This window comes from Linepithema humile, chromosome 5, assembly GCF_040581485.1.
Source record: "Linepithema humile isolate Giens D197 chromosome 5, Lhum_UNIL_v1.0, whole genome shotgun sequence".
NCBI classification, from domain to species: domain Eukaryota; kingdom Metazoa; phylum Arthropoda; class Insecta; order Hymenoptera; family Formicidae; genus Linepithema; species Linepithema humile.
The window spans coordinates 16330703-16353097 of record NC_090132.1 but is presented as its reverse complement, the minus strand read 5'-3'; the positions used below and the strand labels follow the sequence as shown (position 1 = coordinate 16353097).

At 29.3% G+C, this 22395-nt stretch overlaps 3 protein-coding genes across 4 annotated transcripts; all 3 read left to right on the top strand.

Moving 5' to 3' along the window:
- The first annotated feature begins 252 nt into the window (after positions 1-252).
- LOC137000206 (uncharacterized) lies at positions 253-13765 on the top strand. Its single transcript, XM_067356160.1, has 18 exons — positions 253-4683; positions 4935-5054; positions 5129-5246; positions 5632-5893; positions 6427-6546; positions 6673-6763; positions 6877-7019; positions 7141-7273; positions 7377-7415; positions 11041-11304; positions 11388-11504; positions 11794-11911; positions 12036-12282; positions 12361-12477; positions 12813-12903; positions 13004-13146; positions 13285-13417; positions 13631-13765. Exons 1-18 carry the CDS (start codon positions 4519-4521, stop codon positions 13682-13684), a joined length of 2475 nt encoding a protein of 824 aa, XP_067212261.1. The 5' UTR covers positions 253-4518; the 3' UTR covers positions 13685-13765.
- Positions 13422-18071, top strand: LOC105669402 (odorant receptor 9a-like). The gene is made up of 9 exons (XM_067355900.1): positions 13422-15172; positions 15354-15473; positions 15691-15808; positions 15966-16227; positions 16346-16462; positions 16807-16888; positions 17012-17157; positions 17698-17830; positions 17910-18071. The coding sequence occupies exons 1-9, from the start codon at positions 14921-14923 to the stop codon at positions 17967-17969; spliced, it is 1290 nt and encodes a 429-aa protein (XP_067212001.1). The 5' UTR covers positions 13422-14920; the 3' UTR covers positions 17970-18071.
- Positions 18072-18124: 53 nt separating this feature from the next.
- On the top strand, positions 18125-22091 carry LOC105669403 (odorant receptor 49b-like). 2 transcript variants are annotated; one of them, XM_012362344.2, is made up of 9 exons: positions 18127-18871; positions 19224-19343; positions 19448-19565; positions 19679-19943; positions 20844-20960; positions 21114-21204; positions 21300-21445; positions 21573-21705; positions 21848-22091. In XM_012362344.2, the coding sequence occupies exons 1-9, from the start codon at positions 18728-18730 to the stop codon at positions 21896-21898; spliced, it is 1185 nt and encodes a 394-aa protein (XP_012217767.2). In that variant the 5' UTR covers positions 18127-18727; the 3' UTR covers positions 21899-22091. The 2 variants fall into 2 exon arrangements, with proteins under 2 accessions (XP_067212004.1, XP_012217767.2); XM_067355903.1 differs by having other exon boundaries at positions 18125-18871; positions 21573-22091.
- Positions 22092-22395: the final 304 nt, after the last annotated feature.

Genomic DNA, 22395 nt, shown 5'->3' with positions numbered 1-22395 from the left:
GTTTTTTGTAAAAAAAACTTTTTTTTAATATAATATATTTTTGAAAGTACAGTTCTTTGAAAAGGTTTTTTATGAGGAAAACTTTTTTAAAAAAAAAACAATTTTTTGGAAAGGTTTTTTTATGAGGAAAACTTTTTTTTAATATAACAAGGCGTGTACTTGGCGCTCTTTTTTTACCTTTTTAAAAAAAAAAGGTTTTTCTGTGAGATATCATTTCTTTTTTTTAGTAAAAATAATTTTAATAAATATGATTCTTTTTTTTTAGTAAAAATAATGGTAATAATATCCCACCATCACTCCCGTCATATTTTCAATACGACGATCCTCTTTTTGATTATAGAAATCTTAATTTATACAAACCTAATAATTTTTTTTTATATTTTACAACATGTTTTATAAGAAAATTATTAGTGATCATAAAAAGGGTATAAAAAACCATCTGTATTTCTAAGTTATTGCGTTTTTTCATATATAAAAACAGATTACTTTTGATCAAATTTCTGTAAGAATGACAAAAACATCTTTAGCACCTCTAGGCCATTGTCTTTTTTTAATTAGCGTATCGTCAGCTTCAATCCAAGTGTTAGGCATTTCTTCTCTATAAACATTACATACCTGCCGATTCCACCAATGTGCACAAAGTACACTTTCTGTCCACTAACTACAGAATACTAACAAGGGAACGTTCACAAGTGTCCCCTCCCCCGATTTGATTTTCCTTGAAATATGTTGTAAAACATACAATTTGAGGAGACACGTATTTTTTTATAGCGGCCCTAACTCAAATTTAAGGGATCAAACACTCCTTTGAAAAAAAAAACGATTTTTTTCTTTGTGTGTAACTATCGCCAAAACCGTAGGAGATAAAAAAATATTTCAAATAGAAGTTGTATGGCTTGTAATGGACTTTATAACTGTGTAGTTAAATTTTCAAAAAATGAAATTTTTTTTAATTTACCCCCACCCCTTGTTATTATTTTTTCGAATTTCAAAATTTTTGTAATGACAAAAGTTGTAGCATTTTTTACGCTGAATTCAACCATATATGATTTTATTATGTTTCGAAATCACATCTTTTAAAAATGAGTCATCAGTATCACATTATATGCGTCGCGCTGCATGACCGTTTATACCGCACTTGTGTTGTGCATAGTCGCAAAACAAATATAAAAATGACATGTTATTATATATTTGAGAAAGAAAAGTTAACTAAAATTGTTGCTAAAGCATCTCTTTCACATTACACTCTTATAGATAATCGCTGCATTTCGTGCGCAGCGCGTTGTTATATGCAAGTTAGCTATCAGCGCATATTACACTTTGAAGTTTTGCTTGCAGTGACCACGGGAAAATAATTTATGAAACGAAAACAGTGAATGAATCACACACAATCTATTCAACATATATCTACCCTGACTCTACCTTCTTGGCCCGACTTGACTGAGAATGAAATAAAATATAAAATTCTGTACAGTTTACTCTTTTTCAATAATTTTAATATACTGTGATTCTACATGCTATTACATTCCACTAAATTACTACGATTTTTTTAAACTATGGTATATAAAATATATATTATAAGTATAATTATAATATATATAAATAAGCTTATATATATATATAAAAGCTTATTTATTGTATCAATATATTATAATTATACTTATAATATACATTTTATATTTCAAGATTTTATATACCATAGTTTAAAAAAATCGTAATAATTTAATAGAATGTAATAGTATGTAGAATATATCGCGCAGTATATTAAAATTATTGAAAAAGAGTATGTACAGAATTTTATTCATTGTCAGTCAAGTCGGGCCAAGAGAGTAGAGTCAGGGTGGATATATGTTGAATAGATTGATTCATTCACTGTTTTCGTTTCATAAATTATTTTCCCGTGGTCACTGCAAGCAAAACTTCAAAGTGTAATATGCGCTGATAGCTAACTTGTATATGACAACGCGTCGCATACGAAATGCAGCGATTATCTATAAGAGTGTAATGTGGAAGGGATGCTTTAGCAACAATTTTAGTTAACTTTTCTTCCTTAAATATATGATAACATGTCATTTTTATATTTATTTAACGACTATTGCGCAACACACAAGTGCGGTATAAACAATGCGTCATGCAGCGCGACGCATATAATATGATACTGATGACTTATTTTTGAAAGATGCGATTTCGGAACATAATAAAATCATATATGGTTGAATTCAGCGTAAAAAATGCTACAACTTTTGTCATTACAAAAATTTTGAAATTCGAAAAAATAATACCAAGGGGTAAGAGTAAATTAAAAAAAATTACATTTTTGAAAATCCAACTACACACAGTTATAAAGCCCATTACAAGCCATACAACTTCTACTTGAAACATTTTTTTATATCTCCTACGGTTTTGGCGATAGTTACACACAAAGAAAAAACTCGTTTTTTTCAAAAGGGTGTTTCACCCTTTAAATTTGAGTTAGGGCCGCTATAAAAAAATACGTGTCTTCTCAAATTGTATGTTTTACAACATATTTCAAGGAGAATCAAATCGGGAGGGGACACTTGTGAACGTTCCCTTTAAGAGTGTTGTCAGCATGTGTATTGCTACACTTCTGCACTTCAAGACGAGAAAAATTTTTTTTATAAAGAATACTATTATTTTGATATACACTATCTCTATTCGTCTCCACAACACGTTACATATACATTTTACGACCGATATTAATTATATCAATGTGATTAGTATCATCAAAGCTGCGAGCTGACAGGTCTGAGCGCCGCCATGTTGGAAAAGGACAGACATCTTTTAGAAAAAGAAAGGAAAGAAAAAAGACGCTCTTATGCGGGAATTGACATTTAACGGGATGTAGAAAAGGATAACCATGTCGCATTTTGATGCTTCTAGTTGACAAAGGAAAAACTTATATATTAGAGAAGGATGACGAACAGACGACGACGACCAAGGCTTACATAGATTTCGGCATATTTCGACTTTGGCAAACTTTGGCAATTAATATATTTTTTTAGAAAGCATGTACAAAAAAAGTAAAGATACTTTTATTATGTAAATCGCATGTGCTCTATTGATTGAGCCTATTATAAATTCGATCGGTCCACGCATTATTGAGATATGAAAATCTCGACTCCTATCAGCTCATGTGCTCGCGTAAAGATACACGGTCGGTCTTGCGCTGCGCGTGAACTTGGCGCGAGACACTACCGTGTCTCTTGATATCGCAGCTTCCAAATACTCCGCGAGGAAAGATGCTTAAACACTCGAGGCTTGCGATGGTGTAATTTAAGCTATATAGATTAAATATTGATACAAACTGCAGCTTAGATCGGCAACTGAGAGAGATAAAAACTTGTCACTTGAAAATAAAAAAGCATCTTATTACGTTCCTCTCAATTTCAAATTTCCTCCTTTATTAATTATCGGCGAAAGTTTTTGATTGAGAATATTGGATTCAAACCTGGAAATTAATGTAATTTTAGAGCCAAGTTTCAATATTGCTTGATATATTTTATATATTTAAGACATTTTTACAAGTAATTAATACAATGTAATAAGGTATTATTTGCTATAAAGTTAATAACGTATTTAAATAAATTATAATATTGTTGTTGCAAAATATCCAAAATATATTTTGAAAAATACATCGATAGTAAAGAAAAATAACATTTCATATATCACACATATAAGAATATAAATACGTAAATTATAATTTTATTTCATATGAAGCGGTATTTAAAAAATCTATTAAATATATGTATTGAAATATTTTACTATATTATTTTGCTTTTCTTTTTACGTTTTTTTTTGTGAACTTTTATCATTTGCTATTATTTCATCTTCTCATTATTTCTTATTTGTTTTCTTCGTAATAATTTACAATAATTAAAATGCATATAAAGAATAATTTTATAAACGTTTACTTTTGAAAAGAAAAGAACTTTCAAAGAAATTTCCAAAATATACATATGTTATATACTTTCTTCTTTGGATTTATTAATATTTTAAATTTATATATTTATGTAGCAAATTTCACTTACGCATCGAACTTGATAGAATTGTTTTGCATATCTTTAATAAAAAGATAATCACGATTATAATATACATTATAAAGACACTCGCGTAACATAGCAATCATAATGCAATACTCGACGTCGCGAACGATAATGCAGGCGTCGCGACGGGTCGCATAAAAACCCGTAATCGCGCTTGCGCCAATATGGGAAAAAAAAGCGGGGACATTGTGTTCGCTCTTGTCCTGGGAAAACCACATCGCGCGAACACAAGGTGAAATTGAATATTTAACTTTCTACCGTTCCCTTCGATGCCAAAACGCGAAGGCGAGCGATCGATTATCTTTTTTAACTCGGTGTGCTACCATGAACGCTATCTTACTAACAGTATTAGTACAACCGTAATATTTTATAAAAACAGCGAAGGTAAAAGAATTAAACAATTATACTATTAGATTGGAGGATTGAGCGTTAGCTCAACGTCATTTTTTTCAACATGTCTTTGAATCGCCAAGGAAAAGATTTCGTCGAGTATCATTATTACAGAATAAATTACATGCTTCTTTCGATACTCAATTTCTGGCCGTATCGACAATCGAAATTTTCGACAATTATTCATACCTTTCATTTTGGTATATTGATCTCTTTCATAAGTTTTCAGGTATCGATATTTTTTGTCTTTTATATATTAGTTTTATACGAATATCTTCTCAATGTTATCACAGATTTGATTTTGCAAAAATCCGGATAAAAATTTTTTATAGTAAAAAATGTACTTATTATGTTCATTGGTATTTGATTGTATATAAATACATTGTAATTAACTAGATTAGTTTAATAGTGCCTTACTTTGGATTTATACAGAAGTGAGTATGCGAATCTGTCGAGCCGTTTTTCAGTCTTATCTTTCAGTTCACATCGTTCTGTACGTCTCAATTGACCATGGATTTTGTCGTGATGGTCCTCTCATACGCTATACCGTCTTTTTTATATATGATACAGTACTACTCATTTTATAGTAGACCCAATCAAGTAAGTTAGTTGCCGTATCCCGTCATTCTTCTTGATTAGCATTTAGAAATTATTTCAAATAATCTGACATACAGATAAAACAAATTTGGAAAGATATTTGTGACAGTTGGAATCTTTTGAAAAACGAAGCAGAGCGCGACATAATGCGGCAGCATTCATCCACCGGTGAACTGGGCACGATAATAATATTATGTATGAGAATTATTTAAAAAAAGAAAACACAACCATAAGCAGCAATATATCGTTTACGCATAAATCTCTTCTTCGCACATTATAACAGTTACATTATAACAGTTACATTATACGTTATAACAGTTGATAAATACGACATTATTAGCCGTACTGCTTTTGAAAGCACAACTCTGATATATTATCTAATTGATTTTATGTTTATATATAGTCGCATTTTACATTTTTCACAGCTAAAACACATTATTTATTCGGTTCGATCGTGCCAAAGATCTACTGCAGATAGCATGTGCAATAAACTATTTTTTGGCACATATTAAGAATTTTTTAGTTGTTAAATTAATGAATCAATAATATTCAAGTTAAGAAAATATCGATATAATTTTAGTCGCCATCGTAACAGGCGTGATTCTATATATGCTCGTCGAATTGTGGCCGACCATTTTGGATATAATTTTTCCATTAAATGAAACGCGTCTACGTGATCTCCATGCATTGACAGAATATTTTGTCGACGAGGAAACATACTTTTACCCAATTTTATGTCATTGGTTGTTTGGCGTAACTTTCGGTGCATTTGTCGTTATAGTCACAACTACGTTAGAAATGGTATACGTCGAACATATTTGCGGATTATTAAAAATTGCCAGGTAAGGCTCAAAATTTGTGTAAAGGACTATATTAAAGCTAAAATAACAAAAAAAATAAAGTAATAACATTTCATATTGACTTTGGAACTATTGGATCGAGATAATGTATATAAATTACAAAACTTATGTAAAATTCCAGATTATTAACTTTTTAACTTGACTCGATACAGAATTCATATCCGTTGCTCTTAAATCTTTTACTTTTTTTATAACTGATTGTTAAAATTGTCAAACTCTTTAAATTTTTTAATGCAAAACTTTTTTTTTTTTAATATCCGTAGCCTAAAAATGTGTGTTTAATGTCAAGAAATATATAATATATTATAAGACAAAATAATAAAATTTTTTATGCGAGAAATATGTATAATATATATATATATATACGACATAATAATATAACAAAGCTAACATTGTCATTTATAAATATTATAATCGTCAATGGTTTTTAATTAAGATATTATGAGATTAAACTATAGAAGAAAAATATATCACATACGGAAGCAATAAGGAAGCAATTTAATATATATTTCCAGCTACAGAATCGAACATTCAATTGATGAATATACATTGCATAATCCTATACGAAAGAAGATAAATTGTACGGTTCTTCAGAACATAACCGACGCCGTTTATATACACAGAAAAGCTCTTGAGTTAGTATCTGTACAATATATTCAAACTTCTTGCAAAAATTTGAATATTTCTATTGATTTTTTATTTATGATTGTTCATGATTTGATACAATAGTTATCACTTATATTTATTCTTTATCATTGAAGGCGCTGTCAATTTTTACTAGATAATTTTTCATCAACTTTTTTCGTGCTAATTGTTATCATCGTTACATCTTTAAGCTTAAATTTATTCCGAGTAAGTATCTTTTAGAAGAATCTTTACATTTCGTAATTCTTCATGAAATAGTGGCTTTTCTTCAAGCTATGGCTTTTTTATATAATTATATTTATTCGCATTTCACCTTCCAGCTACTTAGAGCGATATTGTTGCAAGATATGTTCGAAATAATTGCATCAGTTATATTTATTGGTATGCATTTTTTCTTTCTGTTTACGTCCAATTACTATGGACAGAAAATTACGGATCATAATAACGAAATTTTTCAGAATACGTGAGTATTGTTGCAGTTGCACATAAACTCTCTCATTATTATCAATTGAAAATCGAACTTTTATGAGATTAAATTTCGAAACTTCAGAAAACACGAGTTTAAAATAATTTTTTATCAACAGGTATAATATTTCATGGTATGTGGCTCCAGTAGAAATCCAAAAGTTGTTATTATTTATAATTCAATATACCACAAAGTCATATATTTTAAATATTGGCTACTTAATTTTGGCTTCGGTAGAAGGTTTTTCTAAAGTAAATAACATACAATATATATATATTGTATATATGAAAAAAATCACAAGGCTCTAATTAATATATTACTGATATATAAATGTTGAACGAATTTATCTTACAGCTCGCAAGCACGTCGATATCTTATTTCACAGTAATATACTCTTTACTCTAATGGAACAACATAACTGGAATTGATCACGGATTATAAATAATATAATAACCAATAAAAAATAGTAAAAAAAGGCAATGTGTATATGAGAAAAAGGCACTGACTATTGATGCGCGCCATTTTCTTCTTCACAGTAAGTAGCAACATACGGAATAAAAATTAATGATACAAATGTTTAGATAGATAATTTGTAATTTGAATTGTTATTCAAATTAAATAGTATTAATGATATGACAATGACATTTTAATCTTGCTTTTTTCATGTGTTGCATCATAGTAAAAACTTCTACAGTTGAATTAAATAAATCATTGAGTGTGTGCTATCATTCTTATCTCTTTTTTATCAAAAAGATGAAAAACAGTTTAAAATAATAAATCAAAAAAGATAGATGTATTGCAATTCTTATATAAATTATAAAGAATATATGCAGCAAAAGCTATAACAAAGTCGTTCTTCTTATCAAAAGAATTAATAAAAATATTGTACATCAGTACAATGTGTTTGTTATCAAACAAACACATTGTTATCAAACAAACACAATCAACATGTAGGGTAACTCAATTTTACATACGTTAATATTTTATACATATATCTATATATTTTAATTTTGTGCCTCATAGCTATATAAACTAATGTTTATATTCATAAAATTTTACGCTTAGGATGGGAAAGTAGTTTATTGTTGTATATTTCAATAAGCATATAGGTGTCTTAGATGATTTCTTATAATTTTGCATTTGGCATACAGAATCATGAGTATCGTTCTTAATATTATTTTATGAAAAGAGCAGAATTCTGTTGAACGGCTGATACGGGAATGAGGACTGATAGCGACAATAGCGCGCAAATGCGCTTGCGCATATTCTGAACAAAAAAAAATATAATTGCTTATAAAAAATTACCAACAGAAGGAAGTTTTTTGCCGAACATTTACTCATGAATCATGTTTCCTTTGTTTTTTTTTTTATCTCAGTGTATTAGCAACCAATGGAAAAACTCGATTTCTTTTTTCTTCAACCATGTAGACATAGGCAACCCTTAAATTGCTACAACTGTCACTCATTCTTCGACATCGTATCGCCCGCTGTCTATCATGCGCCGCAAAAAAATCCAAGAAGAAATTGATCTTTGTATTAAATAAATCATTACGAAAGAAAATGCGCACGAAGTGAAATCCGTTCTCTGACATGCGCTCTCTGACATCCACTCTCTGAAATCTTCCATTCGTCTTTTGATCACCGCAGACGAATGTTACGCGCTCGACGATTGCTATCATAAATTTAATCGAACTCTTTTGAGGCTTTCTGATCTGTGGCTTTATGAGAAAACTAAGTTTGAGTGACTTCACACAGTGTGCTTTCACATATTGCTCATTTCTTACGTGCTCATTCAGGTAATCCTACTTTTTTGTATCTTTCTCTAAGAAATGTAAAAGTACTATCGAAGTGTTAACTGCTTCGAAAGACATACCTATGTCGATGCCTTAAAAATTATCCAAAGAATTTATATTTACAGATTTTTATTCCAATGCACATTGAATTTTTCTAACTTAAAAATGATATGCAAATAAGAATAAATAATAAAAAATATAAAAACAAGTATAATTAGAAGAACTGATTGTAAGCCGATATCAAATATGACGCGTAATCGTTATTTCAGATTGATCAAAATTTATTTCGTAAAAAAAGTTTATTGATGGAATTTAAACAATAAATTAATTATTTATATTTATCGCTACATACACGATTTAAATAGAATTTTCTGTTTTTTTTAGTTAATAAAATTTGTTATAACTGATTTCAGTGTGTGTATATATCATGTTCAGGATTCCATTAAATATTTTTCCAATTGCCGTTTATATCGTACAGTTTAACATGATTTTCTTTATTATTAAGAAAGTGAATAAAGCTCTGATTTTAATTAATGATTTGAATTTTCATGAGAAATTTTTGCACTTACGGGAGATGGTAAATTCAGCTAATGCAGATAAAACAGAGATGATGGAACAAGTAATAAACGACCGGCGAATGTTGATAAATGCGCAGGAAATAAAAATAGTAGGACGTTATACTCGCCAAGAAAACCACGCCACGATTTTTCTTATGTGTAAGAAGTAATGTAAAAGATAATCAACCCAGAAAAAATGTACATTGTGCTCGTTAAGCGATATCCATGAATTCTAATAATTAATACATTTTTTTAAATCTTGTGTTAATGTGCTTGCTATTTGTTTGGAGCAAAACAAACTGTTGTAATAGTCGAGATATTTTGTATAAAGTGTTTCTGTTTGTCATTTCTGGTGTTACATTATCGAGATTATTATCGGATATTTTCGATTTTGTTTTGGCCGCTAAATAAATGCATGCTACGTGCACATTATTTAGCCACCATAAACGAACATATCAAATCTTATACACATTAAAAAACATCCTTTCAAAAATGTTGTTACTGAAAATAAGAAGCGTCCTTTTAATCAATTCCTTCAATTTGCCTTCTTATTGATCGTCTGCAAAAGTTTTTGGTTAAGCATACATTCAAACCTGGAAATTAATATAACTTGAGTGCTTTATTCAAGTTTCTATAATATCATTCGATACATTATATATATATAAAACTTTAAACCACATATAATGGAAGGCTCCATATGTTTTAACAAACGATAAATAATGAAAATGGCGATAAGAGCCGTTGCAGGATGTTCGTGCTAAATTTTTAATTTTTCTTAAAGAAATTAGTAAATTAGTCTACAAGAGACAGTTAAATTGTACACCGATCTCAATTCGAGATACTTAAAGTGTACGAAAATTTTAAAGTACATTGTTCTCATATATCGAGAAACTTTAATGTACGTATAGGAATTATTGTAAAGAAAGGAAGAGAGAAAAAATATCAGGGCGCGAGTGGCTAAGCCGGGAATTGAATCCGGGTCTTTCGCTTGCCGGGCGAATGTTCTGACCATTAAACTACTCAGACCCCACGCTTCTAACATTTTATCTCTCCTAGATTAGGAAATCAACAATGCTGTAGGACATAAACGCGTCATAATATATATATATATATATATATATATATATATATATGTATATATAAAAAACATTTAACAAGAGTTTTAAAAAAATGTCTTCACCTTTTTATTTTTCCTCGTACCAACTATTACATTGTAGATTAAAAGATCAATTTATTTAGAAATCAATAATTAACTATTTGTTTTTTGATTATGTCTTATTTGGTAGCATACTCTTACTTCGATTTCTTGAATCTTGACGTAATGAATAATTTCATAATCGAAATAATAATAAAATGAGCAAATAACTCAAGCTTGAATAATAGTATCAGCCAAATAAAAAGATATTGCTTACTGACATGTGTGAAAGTTTGACTGATTATGTCTGACGAATAAACGAATATTGCTTACTGATGCGCTTGCGCTAAGTTGCAATTTATCTCAAGAATTTTATTTTGCCGCATCTCCGGAAAATATCAGATGCACGATGTTTATGTGTATTTTAGCCAATTTGGGCTTATTTTCTTGGCGTGAATATCAAGAATATTGTAGGTAATCGATCGAGATGTATATTTCGCTTTCTGTGGCAGTTCACAAGCGTAATTCTGTAGTTATTATTATTTTCACCCCAGTCACCCTACCGTAATGCAATACCTAGCATTATCTTGGAGAGGGGAGAAGTAGCTTTCGATTGTCGTCGAGCGCATATACTGTTTGACTTTCATGGAAAAATGATCGCGATTGAGAGCTGGTATTACAAAATTAATCGAATTCTTCTACTGATATGTGGTTTGTGGCCGTACGATAATACAAAATTTCGGCACATACGAATTGTGATCATATTTGGACTATCTGTCTCCTTCGTGATTTATCAGGTAATGTGATCTTGCCAAAGGGAAATGTTTCATATTTACTTAACTTTAATGCATTCTTTGTATTTTTATATTATCGTTTTTAGTTGACGGTGCTTACTCACAAGTGCAATTTCAGAATTGTCATGAATGTCCTTGCAGAAGTTTTTGGTGTTACTCTTTGTATACTGCAGTACATCGGGTATTTATTGAACTCGAGAAAAGTGAGTCTATTCTTTTTTAACTGAAATTTATAAACATACATATAAATATCTATGATACTGGTGATAGAGCTTTGCTTTAAAAAATATAACATTATATAAATTGAGTAACATTTATAGCAATTGAGTAGCTTACTTATATGTAGTATTAATTAAATTTATAATCAATCACGATTAACTTAGCTAATTTTAATGGCGATCGCACGGGTGACACAAAAATATTTTGTTTTTTGCTTAGATTAAGCTATTTAAGCGTAATGTTAGCGAAAGAAATTTTGTTTGCAATTTACAGACGAATCTGCTGCTAAATCAGATTTGCGAAGATTGGAATGTACTAAAAGATTCGAAGGAAGTTGAAATAGCAAAAAAATATGGAAAATCCATGAGACTATTTACTATAATTTTACTTAGTAAGAAATCCTTCAAAACCTCCCTTCATGCGGACAAATGAATCATATACACAAACGTATTATTTAACAAATTTACTTCATATAAATGTTTTTTTTTTTTTTTGCAAATTCAGGTATTTTTCAGTGTACACTGTTTTGAGCTGGATTATTCTGGCACTAGTGCTTCTTATTCCAAACATCTTTAATAACTTTTCAACGTCAAGTGAATTTTTGAAACAAGATGATGTTTCAAGGAAACAAATCGATAAAGACATATATTTTCTCATTTATTATCTTACAGTCATCTTTGTGGATTTGTTTGTATTAACATCCTCTACAACAATGGTTTTGGCATACCTGCAACACATATGTATGATGCTAACAATTACTTGGTAGGAGTCTTCAATGCTTGTATCGAATGTTTGTCAGAATTTCTTCTGAAAATGACGCAAAATACGTGTTTTGTATAGCTACCGTATCGAGCATTCTTTGGATGAGAACGGTTTACACATGTCGATTTTTCGAAAAGAACGTCTGATGTATCAAAAGTTAATTAGTGCCGTCAATATTCATCGAAGAGCTATAAAGTTAGTATCAGTTTAGAATAACCATTCCTCTCGCAAGTATGTACATGGTTTAATGCTCTCCAAATTTTGAGCTTAAATTTATTATATAAGAATATTAATTATGTTTATACCATATAAGGTTTAAAGTTTTTTTTATTAAATATTTTGTTCGATTATTATTTGTTTTAATAATTTTTCTATATTTTTTAATTAATTGTTATAGATTTAATATTTACTTTAAAATAATTAATAATAAGAATGAGAGATACAGAAACATTATTGTTTAATTGTTTGACTTAAAACGTACAACGGATCCAATAATAAAAAAGATATCGAATTTTTTTATTATTTTGAAGGTTTTCTGAATATTTCTTGTCTAGCTTCAAACAGAGCTATTTCTTTTTGATTGGAATAAGTGTATTATCATTGGCTATTAATTTATTACTTGTGAGTAATATTTATAATTACATTTTGCTAGATTGATTATAATACAGATTATTCCGATTTTGTAACTTTTGTGTGTTTTTACGTTTTTCGTTGATTTCAGACACTGCAAGCTTTATTAATTCAGAACATGAGTGAGCTGATATTGTCTATATTTTATATAGTTCCTCATTTTATTTACTCTTTCGTAAATCATTATGGCGGGCAGATGGTTACAGATCATAGCGCAAACATATTAACAGCATTGTAAATATGCAGGAATTGCGAACTTTTGTAATCAACATTCTACAATTAATTGGCAAAAAGGAATTTAACAATAAAGTTATTTTCACAATTTAATCATACCGATAATAAATAGCTCATATCACAAATATATATTTTTAGATACAACATAAAATGGTACACAGCACCCATCCGGGTGCAAAAATTAATTCTTTTTCTGATGCTAAAAAACACGAAGAATTTCGGTTTCGTCATTGGAGGAATATACGTTGCTTCGATGGAAAATTATCTTACGGTGAGATAACTTATAATCAATGAGAGAGAGAGAGAGAGAGAGAGAGAGAGAGAGAAGCAAGCATTTAGATAATTACGCCAAAATAACCGCGCGCACTGCACATTTTATTATTACTGATTTCTTTATAATATCGTGTTATTTCTTACAAAGCTAGATTTAATTATAAAATAAGTAATACAATAAGCACGATAAAAGAGAAAAATACAATTTTAGTTTACAAGTACGTCACTATCTTACTTCATGGTAATCTACTCTACGCAACAGTAAAGATACAATCTGATAAAAAGGAATTGTTAGGAAATTAATTATTAATGTTTCTATCAATAATCAGCATATGATATAAGCAAGTATGTATCTTTGTACAGAGTGCATAAAAAATATTTTTATTGAACGTGATAAATCACAAGATAAATCGCAGCATTACGAAAAAAAAAAATGTCACGACAAAAACACCGCATAAGGTAAAAAATATCAGAGACAATAAAATTATATACGATGGTTTATTTATTATATTATACTAGAAATAGTTAATAATATTTCACGAAATATTACCAAGACAATCGATTGTCATCCCTTACATTTGTTCGTGTGTCTTTGCGCCTGTCGTTTTCGAAGAATGCGTTACTTTGCACAATTACGGGAATTCTTATACTATTAAATGAAAGTACAATGTTTTTGGCGACTTTTAAATAATAATAGAAACGAAAGGAATTGCGGTCGAAAAATTCTCACAATTTCACTCAGGCCTGCTAAAAGTTGCAGTAATATTACACACAATTACGCAATTGTCCAACGTATTAGGAACAATTATATTTGTTCTTTAAATTATATCATTTATTCGCTTTTGAGAATATATATTCGTCTCTTTTTACGTGAAATGTAAGAGGAAGAGAATTGAAATACGTAATACGACATCACGGAAAGGAAAAAATAATGATCCTCACATTGATCTTGCTCTCAGTTGAGTTTCGGTACTGTTCGCATAAAAGAATATCAAAAGAGTAACGTCTAATTGAAATGACAATGAGACAATATGTTATTAAAATTGCATAAAGTGAATAAAAAATGGTATGTATTTTATGATGAATCATATACACATATCTATTTCTTAATCTGCATTTTCCTTATTTTCGCAAGAGCTTCCTTTGATTATTACATCAGATCTGATTCTTTTGACTTGAATTAACAAATATTATATCTAGCAAAATATTTCTGTAATATGTGATACTACTACAACATCGGCTTAGATCGCAGTGAAGCGACCTAAGCTATCCGCGAAAATTCTCGTCTTTCTATATCGATGTTTATGTTGAAACATTATGATAATTCACTAAATTGCCAAATTTGATAATATTATTTTTACAGTATTATCTTTGATAGTATTCTTTTCATTTTACGATTGAGAAAGATAGAAATTGAGGAAAATATTCTTTATTCACTTACTTTCCCCTTCATAAATTTCTCACATCTGCTGTTTATTCCACGGTTGTTACCCCAAACATTATGCTATGGATTTCGGAAAAAGAATGTCTCTATGCTTGTGATGCGTGGTGGGGGGAGCACAACTCTGCACCGTCAGTCCTCACATTCGCATTTCAACCTTCGCCAAAGATGGACTTTATTGGGGAACGATACTATAAGTTAAATAAAATTCTTTTGCTATGTCTCGGTCTGTGGCCTTATCAAAATTCACGTTTGAAGATAATTCAAGCAATTTTTTATCAAACATTATTCATATCCTTCTTATTATGTCAGGTATTATTCAGCGTTTTATGTCACGCATATTTTACTTATGTAAATAAAAATTTGTGATTTTCGATGGAAGATTAACAATTATTTACAGTATGTAATGAATGATAATATATGTTTTACATAAATTAATATTTGTTTATATCTTTTTTATGCTATAATCGTTCAGTGAGATTATTGTTTTCAGGTTAATGCGTTTCTCACAAAAAAGTACAGCATTAATCTTGTTGTTAAAATGTGTACGTTTATCATTATCAACTGTATTTTTATTATAAAATACAACGCATGGATATTACTTACCAATAATGTAAGTATTTATTCATTTTTATATGCACCTGAAATTTTTTCTTTAGTAATATTTTTTCCGCTGCTTCTGATTCAAAAATACCACTAATATTACGAATAAATTTTTAAAGTGCGCGATATATTAAAAATTAATAATATTAGACAAATAAAAAATAATCATAGTGCACGATACTATAAAGAACTTGCAGAATAGAATACCTGCTTATTTGTGATCGTAGATCAAATATATCTTCAACATAATTCAATATGATTGGAACATAATAAAGGCTGAAGAGGAATTGAAAATAATACGTGGATACGCAAATAACGCACGATTTTATACGATCTATTTTTTGTGTAAGAAATAAAATCTTAAACGTACACTTTCCTAATCTTTTTTGAAATTAATTAAAATTAAAATTAAATTAATTAAAATTAAGTAAAATTCTGATAAAACTCGAAACAATGATATTTTTCGAACTTCATCAAGTAATTTCTATAAAAATAATTTCAGTGTTGGTTACTATTGGTCTACTGGGACTTTTTACATTATATACTCTAACATATATATATGATATAATCGTACCTAGGAATGAATCACGACCGCTACAACTACCAATTATAGTGAACTGTTTCATTGATGAAGAGACATATTTTTTTGCTATTTTAGTACATACTATCATAACCAATTATGCTGGTGGTATCACAATAACGGCTGTTGGAACGATGCTTATAGCATATGTACAGCACAATTGTGCCATGTTTAAAATCGCCAGGTAAAGTTAAGCTTTTACAATTTCACAAATAATTTTATTTAATTTGATTTAAAGATACGATTGGAAGAACTGCTACGTTTTTAATAGGAATAAAATTAACACTTTCGTATTTTTATAGCTATCGAATAGAACATATATTCGATGATAACGTATTACAAATGCCAAAAAACATTAGACAGCATATACTTCACGAAAAATTAATTTACGCTGTGTACATTCATCGCAGAGCTATTAAGTTAATATTATAATTTTAGTCAATATATTACTCCTTTGCACTCGAAGCCTGCTTTGCCCGGGAAATTAAAACTATGTTTATGATATATTATTAATATTACTTTTTGTCTACTGTAAAAAAACGCGTAACTTTTTTTATCACAAATCTTATAAATAAAATTAAATTTTAAATTTTAAAATATTAATTAAAATTAAAATTTTAAATTTTACTTTAAAAAGAAAAAACTAATACATTTTTCTCTTTCTTAGGTGACACGTCCAAAAACCCTCGCAGAAAGGCTCGAGCGCAAAGCTTTAGACATTATTACAATAAATAAATAATAAATTCACGTTTTGCTATTGAAGTTTGGCAAAGATTTTGACGAACAGTTTTGCGACTTTATATTTCATATTACTAGGATTTGGAGTGGCTTCGGTGAGCTTTAATGTAAGCATAAATGCAATGCAAAAAAGAACAAAATATCATTTCTCAACAGATTAATTGCATTGCGAATATATAAACAGAAGTACAAAAAAAAAATGTACAATTAACAAATAATGTTATTTTCAGTTTCTTTACGCGACAACAGTCTTAAATAATGTAATAGAATTACTGATAAGTGTTGGCATTATATTTGTACAATTATATTACTTATTTCTGGGAAATTATGTCGGACAAAATATTATAGATGCTAGTCTTGACATTCATCAGATAACGTAAGTTATAAATATATTCATGCTTTCTAGCATTCTATTCACATAATTCTAATAATGCTTTGTAATGTACATATGAATAATTAAAAATATACCCCCTGAATAACACAATTTTAAATACGCGTTGAGATTTCTCGAAAACCAAGGCTTTCATTGAAAAATGTTTGGTCCAAAGTTTTGTAGTGTCGAGGAGGACAAATGCCTTGACTTCCGCTACAAGATTATATAATGACAAATGGGGATGTCCATTTAAGAAATTGATGGTGACTTTCACGTGACCTTCAAACGACTATTAAAAATCAAACTAATGGCACCATCTTATGTCCCCCTCGAAACTACAAAACTTTTATACGAAACGTTTTTCATTGAAAACCTTGGTTTTCGAGAAACCTCAATGCGTCATTTAAAATGGATCACCCTGTATAAAATATTTTATTAAATGTTCACCGTAAATACAAAATTCGGTAAAAATTAAAAAATTTATTTAATTAATTATTGAAATAATATTATTAATTGCATCTATAAATCCATAAATATTAACAGATATAATACGCAATGGCACGTAGCGCCATTGTGGATGCAAAAATTGATGCTGTTCATAATGCAAAGAAGTAACAAAAAGAGTGCTTTAACAGCTGGCGGTTTATTTGATGCATCATTAGAAGGTTTTGCTACAGTAAGAAGTGCATTATATGAGAAAACTTAATTTTGACCAATATCTTAAGAAAGAAAAACATTAAGAATGTTTATTACAGCTCATGAGTATGGCCATGTCCTACTTTATGGTTCTTCACTCCGTGCAAATACAAGAATGAAAAGAATGATAGCCACGTTTCAAAAATTCAATTCGCATTTAGAATGCATTCAGTATTGCATGTGTGCCGTTTTGCATATATTACTACAATAAAAATTGTATTAATAAAATAAGTTTGATCAAAATAAATTTCTTTGCTTTTCGAAATTATTTTTACCGCGTACTATATACACCATAAATTAATTTTGAGATTTTTTTTATTTGCATCCCATTAATAATCATATAATTTAAATTAATAAATGATTATGCAATAATCAACAATAAATGAAAAATTTTTGTAACTACGAATGTTAATCACTAATTAAATTAACAATATTAATTAACAAACCTTTTTAATATTTGTCCTTGAATTAGATATTATTCGTTTTTTAGTATCTTCTTTAATAATAATATAAAAAAGTAATATATAGTCCCATAAAACAATGTGACTTTTACAGTTCAGCAGCTTGAGTGAGAATGAAAACACGCGCCTCAAAGTGACAATTGCGCTTGCGTGAATTTTGTCTTCTCCCTAAATTAATAATAAAACAGCAAACTTCTCTTTTCCGTCACGCATTTTGCGTCATTCCCCTTCTTCATCATATCCCTCTTTTTTACCACGAACTCTGAAATAAACTCATGAAATTTTTGCACGAGAAATATATGAAAGTGATGATAATCAATAACGAATGTTGGTGAGAAAAACGAAACCCTCAGGGAGGGTAATAAAAGCCCCTTCTGCATGACTCATGACAAATGTAGCGGAACATTTAAGGCCAAATGAACTTCGACGGTCAGCGTTACTATAAAGTCAATCGATTCGTTCTAGAGATGTTAGGACTGTGGCCCTACAACAATTCCATATATATAAACATTTACAGGGCATTTTCGATCTCGGTCATCGCGTCTTCTTGCGTTACTCAGGTAACGTTTACATTTTTTAATACAATGATTTAAATATAAGATTAATATTAATATTGCATAAAAATATTTATTATTTGTCAAAGTAATTCAAACCTTTTTTCAAAAATTTTTTTGAAAAATATTATATAAAATTTAAAGTTTCTAGATATAAATGGCAAACTTTGTTATTTATTTAAAGTTATATTTACTTTAGTTCTCATATTGATTTTTTAAATGTTTATAATGTACCATTTTTTTCATTTTTTCTATAAACATTAGTTCTCTAAACTTTAGTTATTTTTTTTTTATTTTGACATTTTTTCGGTTGAATCAATAAGTCAATGTGATGTGTAATTAAAATTTTATTATGCAGCTCGCCAAATTACAGAACACAGTTCATGATCTCGATCGCCTTCTGTATAATCTGACATATGCTGTTCCTTCTCACATCTATCTCTTAAAATTTATCAGTTACATTATTAATATTGACAAAGTAAGAGTGTATCCAGAAATTCATTTAGATTACAATATATTTATAACTTTAATTAAAATATAATATTAATTGCGTTGACGTATAATTATCAACGATATCGTTAGGTGAGAGATATGTTGGAAAGAATACAGCATGACTGGAATACGTTGGAGGACGAGAAAGAATGTGAGATTATACGATACTACACCATTATCGGAATGCGATACACGATAGTATTTTTTGGTAGGACATCACAGATATTGTAATTTAAATTACAATCGCGTAAATTTGAATCGCGTGTATGTATATTCGGTATTTAGATCATGCATATATGATGATGTAACGTATTGTTTTAGCTGCAAGCTCCCCTCTTTTGCTTTGCTTTGTTTTCGGCTTCTACTTGCCGGGCTTTCTCGATTTTGTTCATCCTTTAAATGAGTCCCGTTCAAGAAGACTGCCCATCTTAGCGGAATATTATATTCTCGACGAGCAGAAACATTTTTATCCTATTCTGATACATCAATCGTTGCTAGCCCTATTAGGCGTAACTATGGTACTTGCCACCGAATCACTAAACATGGTATATGTTCATCATGCTTGTGGATTATTTGAAGTAGCTAGGTGAGAAATTTTTAAATAATTTCCAAAATTGGCAGCGTGTGCATACATTTTCATTTACTTTATTTTATCCAAACATTGGAACATTTAAATCTAAATAAATCAATTTTATAAATCATATTTCATGATTTTATCACCAAATATTGACATTAATTTTTTGCTTTAACAGTTAATTATTGTTACAAATCATATTCCGTGTTATAAATGATTTAAAAAAATGATAATACAGGGTGACCATTGGAACGGTGTCTAAAGTAAATTGTTATTACTTGGCAACGAATGGACAAAATGAAATGAATTAAACGTTATTTCATAAAGAAAACCCGTCAATTTTATTCATTTGTAACCCGTCAACTTTATATAATATGAAAAGAATGTACAATAATTAAGTAATTAAAGTAAACAATATAAAAAATACTACAAATTTGTTTGAGCGCTCAGTGATAAATATTTTAAAAATGTTATCCATTGAAAAACAATGATAAGCTGAAACAGAGTATTCGAAAATGCATTTAGGGTATTTTCTCAGTTATATTAAAAAGTATATTTAACAATTTTGAAAAACTTTTGAGTTTTTGCCGATTCCAATAGACAACACTTAAAAAATATTTATCATTGAACACTTAGACAGATTTATAGTATTTTTTTTCCAATGTTTATTTTAAATATTTAATTATTATATACGTTTTTCATGCTATATGTAATAAAATTGACAAGTTTACTCTACAAAATGATGTTTAGTTATATTATTCTGCCTAATTATTGCAAAGTTATAGCAATTTACTTTGGACACCTTTCCAATGATCACTTTGTATATACTTTTACATATAAATATACATTTATGTAAAATGAATTAATATCTTATCTCTTTTATATAAAAATAATGCAATTTTATATTTATAGTTATCGTTTGAAACATGCTTTTGATGATGTAAAGTCCTCCATGTCTGACAGTGAAAAATATGCTATAGTTCATGCGAGGATTGTAGAGGCCATAAATATCCACAGAAGAAGTGTCGAGTGAGTGTACAAATCATAACGGTGGCGTGAAACACTTTAATTTAGTTTACTGAGAGATTAGTAAAAGTTTTTTCTACAAATCTTTATTATAAAAAAATTTAATGCGCTTTTTCACTGTTTGTAATTAATTTATACGGCTTTTCGTTCTTGTAGATTTTTAGATTATTTAGTATCCACGTTTATCTCAACGTACTTAATTGTGCTCGTGCTTGGTGTGATTGCGATAACCATTAACATGTTTCGCGTAAGTTACTTTTTCTAATAAACAATCTTTTCTCTACGATTACTTTTTGCATCAAAATGCTTTTTCGATTTGCTTGGCGTTTTGTTATTTTTTAGCTAATTGAGGCTATCTTAGTGTTGGACGATTTTGAGGAATTATTAGCAGCTGGATCTTTTATTGGAGGCCAGTACGGTTTCTTGTTTTTCGCCAACTATTTCGGGCAAAAAGTAACAGATCGTAGTATTCTTGTGTTCGATAAGGCGTAAGTTTTTATTCTCATTCATAACTTGCACTATATGCACAACGTGCAAATAATATCATATTTTTAAGAGGAAATTTTACCAGGATAAAAATTGGACGGAATTTTTATAATATATACAATTGTGTAGATACGGTGTGCCCTGGTATACAGCGCCCATACAAATTCAAAAACTTCTCACGTTTATTTTGCAAAGAACAGCGAAGGGTTACGTGTTGGGTATCGGTGGCGTAATTATAGCGTCGCTGGAGGGTTTCGCATCGGTAATGATAATATATTTGTGCCATCACAAATTTTACAAACCTAAATCATATATTTTTATTAAACAATTAATTAAAAAGATAATAATTATAATAGTATTAATGAGAGTTGTGTAATTATACAACGATGCACGATTTCTTTCAGATGGCAAGTATGACACTGTCTTATCTCACTGTAATTTATTCCGTACGTTGAGATAAAAATCGATGGCGAGTCTGACTTTGTAGTGATATGAAAAATTGTATTAGTAACATTTATGACATATATTCACTTGTAGAATAAAATACGTTCATCATGAATATTAATGAGTACCATGTCAGAATAGTTTTAGGTTTTTATCACGATATTTCATTATATACTTCTGTTCCATAAATCGTGTCGAAAAGTTTTTTCTGCTAATATTTAATATTAGTTTGCAATATTTATTTTAAACATTGACGTTACACCACTTTCCGCCCTGTCTTTCATTCTGATACGTTACAAAAATCGACAATTAATAGATTTGTCGTTCGCCTTTTGATACATATGGCAGCAATGTCAAAATAATACCTTGTCGTTCGTACATTGCAATTTTACGATGGCCGAGTTGTAAGGTCGACTGAACAAAAAAAAATCGATATATAATAAAACGCGGGGGAGGAAATGAAAAACTGTCACGCAAAGTTTCCAAACCCCAAAAAAATGCTTAAAAA

Coding starts and splice junctions, on each gene's coding strand:
- LOC105669403 (XM_067355903.1), top strand. CDS start 18,728: ATGAACTTCGACGGTCAGCGTTACTATAAAGTCAATCGATTCGTTCTA. Junction 20,961..21,113: donor ATCCACAGAAGAAGTGTCGA/GTGAGTGTACAA, acceptor TCGTTCTTGTAG/ATTTTTAGATTATTTAGTAT. Junction 21,205..21,299: donor TAACCATTAACATGTTTCGC/GTAAGTTACTTT, acceptor GTTATTTTTTAG/CTAATTGAGGCTATCTTAGT.
- LOC137000206 (XM_067356160.1), top strand. CDS start 4,519: ATGTCTTTGAATCGCCAAGGAAAAGATTTCGTCGAGTATCATTATTAC. Junction 5,247..5,631: donor GGGCACGATAATAATATTAT/GTATGAGAATTA, acceptor ATATAATTTTAG/TCGCCATCGTAACAGGCGTG. Junction 5,894..6,426: donor GGATTATTAAAAATTGCCAG/GTAAGGCTCAAA, acceptor ATATATTTCCAG/CTACAGAATCGAACATTCAA.
- LOC105669402 (XM_067355900.1), top strand. CDS start 14,921: ATGCTATGGATTTCGGAAAAAGAATGTCTCTATGCTTGTGATGCGTGG. Junction 15,809..15,965: donor TTATACGATCTATTTTTTGT/GTAAGAAATAAA, acceptor AAATAATTTCAG/TGTTGGTTACTATTGGTCTA. Junction 16,228..16,345: donor GCCATGTTTAAAATCGCCAG/GTAAAGTTAAGC, acceptor GTATTTTTATAG/CTATCGAATAGAACATATAT.